This window comes from Phragmites australis, chromosome 7 (genome assembly GCF_958298935.1).
Source record: "Phragmites australis chromosome 7, lpPhrAust1.1, whole genome shotgun sequence".
NCBI lineage: Eukaryota > Viridiplantae > Streptophyta > Magnoliopsida > Poales > Poaceae > Phragmites > Phragmites australis.
This window is the reverse complement of record NC_084927.1, coordinates 4846726-4857859: the sequence shown is the minus strand read 5'-3', so window position 1 is coordinate 4857859 and position 11134 is coordinate 4846726. Positions and strand designations below refer to the sequence as shown.

At 41.3% G+C, this 11134-nt stretch overlaps 1 protein-coding gene across 1 annotated transcript; it reads right to left on the bottom strand.

Annotated features, from left to right (window-relative positions):
- Positions 1-2050: 2050 nt before the first annotated feature.
- Positions 2051-2641, bottom strand: LOC133923730 (uncharacterized). The gene is made up of 2 exons (XM_062369006.1): positions 2278-2641; positions 2051-2182 (listed from the first exon to the last, which is right to left on the bottom strand). The coding sequence occupies exons 1-2, from the start codon at positions 2585-2587 to the stop codon at positions 2166-2168; spliced, it is 327 nt and encodes a 108-aa protein (XP_062224990.1). The 5' UTR covers positions 2588-2641; the 3' UTR covers positions 2051-2165.
- Positions 2642-11134: the final 8493 nt, after the last annotated feature.

Below are 11134 nucleotides of genomic sequence, written 5' to 3'. Positions count from 1 at the left end.
ATCCGATTAGTCTTTTCGACCTATCTCTATAGATCTTTATGCCCAATATGTATACCGCCTCTCCTAAATCTTTCATTGAAAAACTCTTTTTCAATGAAGATTTGACAGCATCGAGCATTGGAATATTATTTCCGATCAATAATATGTCATCCACATATAAGACCAGAAACACAAGTGCGCTCCCACTAGTCCTTTTGTAAACACAAGGCTCTTCTTCATTCTTGATGAAACCAAACCCTTTGATTACTTCATCAAAACGAAGATTCCAACTCCGAGAAGCTTGCTTTAGTCCATAGATGGACTTTTGCAGCTTGCAAATCTTCCCAGCATTTTTCGGATTGACAAAACCTTCAGGCTGTGTCATGTACACATCCTCACTTAGGTTTCCATTAAGGAAAGCCGTTTTGACATCCATTTGCCATATCTCATAGTCGAAATATGCAGCAATTGCTAAGAGAATCCGAATAGACTTTAGCATTGCGACGGGCGAAAACGTTTCATCATAATCAACACCTTGAATTTTCCTGAAACCTTTCGCCACCAATCGTGCCTTATAGATGTGAACATTTCCATCAACATCTATCTTTTTCTTAAAAACCCATTTACACTCGATAGTTTTCACACCATCAGGTGGATCGACCAAGTTCCAAACTTGGTTTTCTCGCATGGATTCTAACTCGGATCTCATGGCTCCAAGCCATTTTTCGGAGTCTGGTCCCACCATTGCTTCCGAGTAAGTCTTAGGTTCATCATTGTCCAACAATAATATGTCGCGTTGCCCCGTGGTTAGGAACATAAACCGCTCGGGTGCACGACTGAACCTTTCCGACCGACGTGGGGCTGGTGTCTCGACAACAGGTTCTGCAACATCTTGCATACCGAGTTGTGGTTCAATAGGAGTTGAAACACTTTCAAGTGGTTCCCGAATTTCTTCGAGTTGCACCGTACTCCCACTAACTCTCTTCGCGAGAAACTCTTTCTCAAGAAAGACACCATTCCGGGCGACAAACACTTTGCCTTCTTCCCGGTTATAGAAATAATATCCTTTGGTTTCCCTAGGATACCCCACAAAGAAGCATTTATCAGATTTGGGAGTGAGCTTATCAGACGACAAACGTTTTACATAAGCCTCACAACCCCATATCTTAAGGAAAGACAATCCGGGACGCTTCCCGGTCCATATCTCATATGGTGTCCTCTCTACAGCCTTAGATGGAACCCTGTTTAACGTGAAAGCAGCAGTTTCTAGAGCGTATCCCCAGAAGGACAATGGAAGATCAAATTGGCTCATCATCGACCGGACCATGTCTAACAAGGTTCGGTTCCTCCGCTCGGACACCCCGTTCCATTGTGGCGTACCCGGTGGAGTCAATTGTGGAACGATTCCACATTGCCTTAGATGATCACCAAATTCATGGCTCAAATATTCGCCTCCACGATCTGATCGCAGAAATTTAATTGTCTTGCCTATATGATTTTGTACTTCATTCTGGAACTCCTTGAACTTTTCAAAGGATTCAGACTTGTGCCTCATTAGGTAGATGTAACCATATCTACTAAAGTCATCGGTGAAAGTAATGAAATACTGAAAACCACCTCTAGCTGTAGAACTCATCGGTCCACATACATCTGTATGTACTAGGGCCAATAATTCATTTGTCCTCTCACTTTGACCAGTGAAAGGCGTCTTAGTCATCTTGCCAAGTAAACAAGACTCGCATGTATCAAATGATTCGAAATCAAATGAATGTAGAAGACCATCTTTATGGAGCTTCTGCATACGCTTCTCATTTATATGACCTAATCGACAATGCCAAACAAAAGTGGGATTCAAATCATTAAGCCGAGGCTTCTTTGTATCAATGTTATAGATAGTTATATCCTCAAGATCCAATATATATAATCCATTTACTAATGGACAATTACCATAGAGCATACCATTCAAAAATATCGAACAACACTTGTTCTTTATTATGAATTCATAACCGTCTTCTTCCAAACATGAAGAAGAGATAATGTTTTTGCCCAAGGCAGGAATATAATAACAATTATTTAATTCCAAAACTAATCCTGAGGGTAGCGATAAGGAGTAAACGCCAACGGCCAACGCAGCAACTTTTGCACCATTGCCGACGCGAGCATCCAGTTCGCCTCTTGCACACTTCCTAGTCCTTTTCAGTCCCTGCAACGATTTGCAAGTATGAATCATTGATCCGGTGTCAAATACCCATGAATCATCAGGACGAGTAGCAAGATTAATTTCAATAACATTTATACCTGAAGATGAAGTCTTACTTCCCTTCTTCTTTTTGAGTTCTTCCAAGTACAATTTGCAGTTCCTCCGCCAATGACCAGTCTTATGGCAGTGGTGGCAAGTGTCAGAAGCGGCAGGGCTAGCCTTGGGCTTTCCAACAGGTTTAGGCTTAGAACTCGAGATCTCATCCGAAGTTTTAGCCTTGTCCTTGCGCTTTCTCTTCTTGCTATCCTTTTGAACCATCATCACATGACTAGAGCTCTTCTTAATGCTTTCCTCAGCAGTTTTTAGCATCCCATGCAATTCAGCCATGCTTTTCTCCATGCTGTTCATATGAAAGTTCAAAATGAACGGCTCGAAGCTCGCAGGGAGCGACTGGAGAATTACATCCGTAGCCAACTCAGGGCTAAGGGGAAAACCAAGTTTTTCCAGGCTTTCAATGTAACCAATCATTTTGATCACATGAGGACTGACTGGACTGCCTTCTGTTAACCTGCACGCAAACAAGGACTTTGAGGTGTTGTACCTCTCGGCCCGAGCTTGGTTCTCAAACATGCCTCGGAGTCCCACAATCATATCATTGGCATCCCTGTTCTCATATTGCTTCTGAAGCTCAGAGGACATACAGGCAAGCATGAGGCAGCTAACATCCAGTGAATCGTTGGTGTGCTTCTCATAAGCCCTCCGATCCGTGGCAGGAGCATTATCAGCTGGTTCATCAGGATAGGGGACCTCTAGAACATATTCCTTTTTCTCTTGTTTGAGAACAATTCTCAGATTTCTATACCAATCAATAAAGTTTGTTCCAGAAAGCTTCTCTTTTTCAAGAATCGATCGCAAATTAAAACTGGAAGTGTTACTAGCGGCCGGTGCCATGACCTACAACAGAAAATGCAGGTTCAGCACTATGCCTATGTGAATCTTCTATTAAACAATTTAACAAAAGATACTCCACTATATGTGTTTTCCCTCTAATAACATATAGAGGATCAAGATCCATATTCAACTAAGTTCTAGTGAGCTTTGGCATCACTGCTAGAAACTTAGTGACATAGGTAAGCAACGCCTTGCTAATCACATCCCTATGTGACTCTTGTTTGCTGGGTGGCATCGAATGCCCCGACGCCCAACATCATGCCCCAAAGCCCAAAACCGTTTTGATAGCTTTATCAAGTAAACCAATACTATGCGTGTGGATGTCCGACATCCACTCTAACTGGTTAAGATAAATGATGGCACCCTGCTTTGGCAGACCTACCACACAATGATCAAAACCTTTGTAGGTGCAGCTATTGGAAGGGCATCAATTACTCTTGATTTTTCTGAGGGAAACTACTCTATCATGAAAATCATATCCACCACATATAAAACATGAAAGAATAGTATGACAGGAACATAAAAACATCACAGGCAATCATATTAACTGTGACATAGTATGGCCCCTTCACATGGTGATCTTCATCGCCACGGTTCCTGTCCTCCGGGTCATCATGCTTCAAATCTCCATGATCTTGTTCTAGTCTATTACACCTAATAGCACTAGATAAATTACATGAGAAGAAGCATCACAAGTCGACATGCAGGCCGTTATACAATAACATGACAGCCTTGGGCTGCAATTAACCATGACACGCAGGCCATGAAAAATTACATACATGCATCACATATCACAAGGCCATACCAGTCACAACATTCTCTGCAAAAACGAGTTAAGCGTAGAATCGAATTCTAATGTCGTGATGGGATCATGTTATTACAACAATCTATGCGTGTACGCGACGGCGGTCCCATTGATCATCGCGTGAGGTTTTTCCAGAAACGATGACAGCACACACGACCTCGATCTGCTGTTCTCCCGACCATGTCGCGATGCACGCAGTTAGCCCCGATGGTGATTCCAGCCGGTAGGGGCAAGTCGCACGCAAAACCAGGTGGGAGATCGAGCTAATCTTTTTGGCTATGTGGTTTCATCGACTGGCATCTCATCCGATCTCTAATTCACCAAACCAACCGTGCATTGATCAATCCATCATATGAACTGATCAAAAACAATAGATCTAATCTATTTCTATCACATATCTTCTATATGTGACTGATCCAGATCGAAAACTACGCAGGATGGCTCTGATACCACTGAAGGGTTGCCGGTAGGCTACGCTAGCACAAAATAAATTTTCTCTACCGCATTCAACCAGGAAGCCATGCGAGTAGGGGATCATGAATCGTTACCACTTGACGAGCAGTGCAGCGGAAGAAGAGTTGGAGCAGACCAATCCAAAGTCGTGCGCGTCAAGTAGTCGATCGTCAACCTCGTCCCGAGCACGTCCCGAGCACCTTTCGAGTACTCGCGAGTACGTCCCGAGTAGATCGGCACTGCAATAGCAGCAGCGCCTCTACGGTATCCACACGTACAAGGATGGAATCGCCGTGCGCCGGTGTGCTAGCACCGCGCGCCCGGCTAGAGTTTCGAAGGGAGTTCGGGAATAGGAGGCGGCCAGGGTTTCTGAAAAACTCAATGCGCCTTGGCCCCTGCCTATTCTTATATAGAGCACGCTAATGGGCCTTTAATCAACATTAAAGCCCATTATGACTCTAAACCCTAATGGTCCTTTAATCAATATTAAAGCCCATTAGCAGATCCAATCCGCAAACTCAATCGCCTCTAGGGCATATCACCAACAGTAGCTGTATGAAGTATCTCCACCCAGAACTCAAGGGGCATATGAGCATGGAAAAGCAAAGAGCGAATGACATCATTGATTGTGCGAATTGTAGGCTCAGCTTTGCCATTTTGGGGTGAAGTGTAGGGGCAGGAGAGACTGAAGGCTATGCCGCGGGATGAGAGAAAGGTGTAGAGAGAAGCATTATCAAATTCCTTGCCATTGTCACATTGAAGGCATCGAATTGAAAAATGGAATTGATTTAGTATGAGGGTGTAGAAGTTTTACAACGTAGAAGAGGTGTCGGATTAGTTACTAAGGGGAAAGGTCCAAACATAGCTAGTGTAATCATCAACAACCACAAGAAAGTATTTGAATCCAATGAAGCTAGATACCGGAGAAATCCAGATATCACAATGTATTATTTGAAACGGGAAGTAAGTTGTAGTGGTGCTAGAATGAAAGAGAAGGCGTACATGTCGACCCAACTGACAAGCAATACAAACACGACGTGTGCTAAAATTATTCGAAAAGGCATAAACATGTGGAAGTAAATGGCATATGGAGGTGCGGCCGGGATGTCCCAAGCAATGCTGCCATAGATCGTTGGAAGCAACCAAAGCCGAGGGTGGCACTACTACAAAATCAGTAATCAGAAACGGTTCATAAGCCCTCATCAGAAATGGTATCGTAACTGTTTCCACTCGAGTGTTTGTGATACTAAGAATTATCATAAATGACTAGGGAATCCTTTCTAATAAGGAGTATCAAAAACGGCTCCAAATTAGAGCCATTTCTGATATTCTGATATCAAAAACGGCTCTAGTTTGGAGCCATTTCTGATAAGCATTTCCTCACCAATTGTCAAAATCTGGAATTGCACCCTGCATACATTAAGCAGAACAGCATGCACAATTCATAGAATTCACAATTAACTGATTCAATCATATATATATGACACATCAGAGAACCACACATCCACACATGACATTATGAAAAAACCAATAAGTACGTCATCAAAAGTCCACAAGCATACAAGTCTGACATCACGAATTCAGTAGCACAAGTGCATATATGCACATGTCCACATATGCTTTCTACAAGTTCAGTAGCACAATTTTAGTAGCACAAGTTCACGCAATAGATAGGATCATCAAATGTGATTATCAGGAACATAGTACTTTCCATGTTTGTTGAGGACCTCTTGGTTAATGAAGTTGCAAAGTTATCCTCGATTGTATGAGTGGACCTTGTATTGCTGCCAAAGACAATCACTTTCAATCGCTCATCCCATGTCACAGCTACACAAAAGCAATAGCAGTCCAGAATCAAACAACATGAATGGGAGCAGAAATTGCCTAAATAAACAACGGATCGCTCAGAGGAGATAGTACAATAATCGCAGATCTGTTACAGTACGATTCTATATGATCAAGGATGTGCCACAAACAAACAGCACAATTCCATGTTCTTCATGCTTGTGATTTTCAGTGAATAGAAATATGACCTTTTATTGGTTTGTAATTGCAGGAAGACTACCGTGCTGTTAAGTAATTTCAAGCTGCATTCACTGGAATGTAACAGGAAAATTTGAAATGTAGATTAACTCGGTAGTTCTGAGCGATTGATAGGGGAAAAATGAGCCAAATTCAGAATTGAGTAGATTGCAGAAGCATATCCATTTAATAGCTCGATAAAGTAAAGCCAAGCTCCACACTTACCCCAAAAACAGCAAGCGAATCCACCATGGCCTCTGACGGTTTCCCCTGAACTGCAAAGCGAAACAAAACAAACATACGTGCTCTGCACATGGAGGCGGGGACATAAATGATCGTTATGGTGGATCTATTTTGTTAAGGATATTAGGGACAAATTTAATAAGTAAACAAAATGAATAACTGTGATGCATGGTTGAAAACATTGTTATTAGTTGCATAAAGGATATCGAGAACCACTTTCGAAATAACCATGGCATTGCATAAGGAATACCTCTAACAGCAGCGATACATGAATCATGAAGGGACTATTAACAGTAAGAATAGCAAAGGTCTGCGGCAACAATCATAAATCATAGAGACGAAACTGAGAACAGAAAAATAACTAATTAAGCCATCAATACTAACTTTTTTCAAGCAGAGTCCTTCTCTATATTTACTTGGATCTGTGACTTATTAAGTTTTTTTAAATGTCACATTCATGATTCATGAGATAAATGAATAAGAATATGGGACCTCTGTGCCTACAAACTAACTACTTGCTTCATAAAGTGCTTCGAACTTGGACGCTTTTCTCAAAAGCCTCCTCTCAGTAAACTTATCAAAAAAAAAGAATAAATATGCACATGAAAACATAGATAGGTTGTTGCTTAGAATTGAATAAGCATGACAATTGAACACTATTAACCATAAAAGGATCTCAACTATGGAGGGGATCTTGGCTTGCTATAGATGAGTGAGTTTGGAACTTATCATCCTATTTGCGATGCAAGTCGTTGTCCTCTTCTGAAATGAATTCGACAATTTACAAACAAAAAGGATTGTGGATGAAATTATCATATTACATATCTCTGCCACTTTCATGCTCACAGAGATCAGGTGAAATCTGTTATGAAGAAAATGACACATTAAGATATGATTTTTTTCGTAATACTTGCTGTTCTAATCCTATCCCCTATACCGGAACAAATAAGGACACTGTAGAAGCTTACAGGTTAAGGCATCCTGACATATATAACTGATTGTCAAAGTGGCACTTCATCGATCAGCTTTTGTGCAGGAAGCAAGCTTGAAAATTTCAAGACATATAGCACAAAAGACAATTATGTCATGTTACGGCTGATTAGCTTGACAAATATAGATGAACTACTAATAAGAGTTTAGTCTATAAATTAAAGTTGGTTTGTGATCGATTTCTTGTAGTAGAGCTAAATAAGGACAGCAAGCGAATAAAACCCCAGATTGCAATGAACCAAGCGAGGAGCATTCAGGGAAGCAGCGGCGGAGAAGCGGTCGGGGCAAAGAGGAGGTGGCAGCGAGTGGAGGAACCGGCAGGGTTGGATCCATGAGGGGGCAAGGAGGAGGGCGTTATTGCGTGGCGTGGGATCCACCTGTCGGGAGGGGCTGAGCACTTTAGGGCGATTATCAGAAACAGTTCCAAAAGAGAGCCGTTTCTGATAATAACCATTGTCAGAAATGGCTAGCTTATAGAACCGTTTCTAATAATATCCGAAAGGGAAAAATGCAAAAAAAAAACCCCAAAAGCCACTTGGATTTTGACTTTCCCCCCAAAAATTGTTTTGTTGCAAAAAACCCCCCAAAGGTTTGGCTTTATTGCAAAAACACCCCCAAAAATTCAAAAAAATTAAACAAAATCTAAAAAAAACTAGAGACAATTCTATGTCCTTTGCTGATTTTTTTTTAAAAAATATATCTTTTGCATCATATTTCATGGAGAGTAAGTTTGAAAAAAAAAGAAAAACGTGCAGCTCATTTATTAATTCGAATTAAATGCATAGTTAATTATTTACTAATCCAAAAATCATAAAACCAATTTTTTTAGTCTTCTTACATGATCCTATAGCTTCTAAAAATACATGAAATCTTGAAATAGTTATTGTAACGTGCAGGATTGAGTAAATGTGTTGCAAATAGATTAATTCATAACTAATCCATAACAGCACCAAAATTAGTGAAACCACTTTTATTAGTTTACTTAAACAATGATTTGTGTAGGAAAAATAATGGTAGACATGACAAAATTAAAATAACATGAGTTAATAAATAGGCTGCACATTTTTCTTTTTCTTCCAAACTTCCTCTCCATGAAATATGATGCAAAGGATATTATTTTTAAAAAAATTCACAGAAGGTCTTAGAATTGTCTCTAGTTTTTTTTAGAATTTTTTATGATTTGTTTTATTTTTTTGAATTTTGGGGGAGGGGGGTTTACAACAAAGTCAAACTTTGGGTTGCAACAAAACAACTTCTGGGAAAAAATCAAAATACAAGTGACTTTTGGGGTTGCATTTTTCCCTATCCGAAACTACTATTCTACAGAGCCATTTCCGATAATTTCCATCAAAAACAGCTCCTTCCTGTAGTACATTTTCTGAAACGGCTCGTTATAAGAGTTGTTTCTGATATTTGTAGCTGAAACGGTTCTACTTAGCTGTTTCTGGAAGCCTGTTCATTTTGTGTGTTTTTTAGTAGTGTGGAGTGGCGGAGACGGAGGCCAACTGAAATGGGTGTAGAGCACTAGAACTATTGCACCGAATGATCTCCTTTTTGGTGTTGAGATCCTTCACAGAGAAGCTAACAGGATCAAATTCAATTGAACAAGCATTATCGATGGTGAATTGGCATACAGAAATAAGATTCTTGATGATATTTGGAGTGTGGAGAATGTTGCGAAGAGCAAAAGAAGCAGATGGAGAGTGTAACATTGTGGATCCAGTACCTTGAACTGGCAACGTGTGGACATTACCGACAATAATCTGAGAGAAGAGATGAGAGGCTGTGGGATGATAGGTGGAAATTTTACCAGAGTCACTGGTCATATGGGATCTGGCTCCGGAGTCCATGTACCAGGCGCCGTGAGGGTCAGGCTGGCCCATGGATGTGGCATGAAGGGCCTGAAGGGACCATTGATGTCCCAGGTGTTGGTAGCCGGAGAAGGCGACGGTGAGGCCTGCTGAAGAGCGGAGTAAGCGTGGCCTAGCACTGGAGAAGGAGAACGGGTGCCGAGGATGCCTAGACTAGTGGCACCAGTCCATGGAGCACCTAGATGTTATGAATTTAGATTTACAATAATGCTATAATTGTAGATAGACAGAAGATGGATATACGATGCGAGCCGTCTGAGCACAGAGTACAAGAACGGCGTGGAGTATTTCCTGGTAGCAGCCGTAGCGCACAAGTTAAATACACAGTCTCAATACATGTATTGTCCTTGCGCCGATTGTGAGAACAAGAAGTAGTTTTCCACCACCCAGCAGATACATTACCACTTGATGCCAAGGGGTTTTATGCATGGCTATACCCGTTGGACTGAGCACGGTGAAGCTAAGATCATACAGGAAGGGCAATATATTGGCAGAGAAGATGAAGACTTGTGCACTGATATGTCAGCTAACGAATACACCGATATGCCGCCTGCCGGAGATACGTTGGTCAATGATGATCTAGAGGAGATGTTGGCCGACGCCGACACTGATGATCTAGAGCAGATGTTGCACAACGGGGAGGGAAACTTCACCAATGAAAGAGAGTTTCAAAAGTTCTAGCATATGGTAGAGGACTCTAAAACAACGTTGTTCCCAGGCTGCAAGAAGGAGCACACAAAGTTGCGCACTATGCTTTTACTGTTACAATTGAAGGCAAACAACGGGTGGTCTTACACAAGCTTCACAAAATTATTACTGTTCTTGAAGAAATTACTTTCAAAGGAAAATATACTGCTAGAAAACATGTGCCAGGCCAAGCAGGTTATATGCTCATTGGGGTTGGAAGTGCAGAAAATACATGCATGTCCAAATGATTGCATGTTGTATCGCGGAGAGCTGCAGACTTGGAAGCATGTCTCATCTGTAGTGCAGCACGGTACAAGTATGATAGTGATGATATCGATGATGAAGGAAAGAAGAAAAGGCCTCCCTCAAGGTGACGTGGTATTTTTCCTATAGTCCCCCGTTTGGAGCATTTATTCGTGAACAAAAGGTATGCCAAACTGATGTGAAGGCACACCTTAGAGAGCGCAATGATGATAGAATGCTGAGACACCCTGCTGATTCTACACAGTGAAGAAACAGCAATAGGAAATATAAGGAGCCATTTGCAGAAGATGCGAGAAATATAAAATTTGGGTTTAGTACGGATGGGATTAATCCATTTAGCAACATGAGTAGTAGTCATAGCAACATGTATCTACAACCTTCCGCCTTAGTTGTGTATGAAGCGAAAGTACATTATGATGTCGGTATTGATACCAGGGCCAAGGTAACCTAGCAACGATATCGATGTCTACCTAAAACCATTAATGGAAGATCTTGTAATACTATGGAACGATGGTGTGCAGGTATGGGATGCATATAAAAGAGAGAACTTCACCCTACGCACAATGCTATTCATAACAATCCAGGATTGGCCAACCCTTGGCAACCTATCGGGCCAGAATGTCAAATGCTATTGTGTATGCATGCATTTCTTGGATGAAACAGAGAACT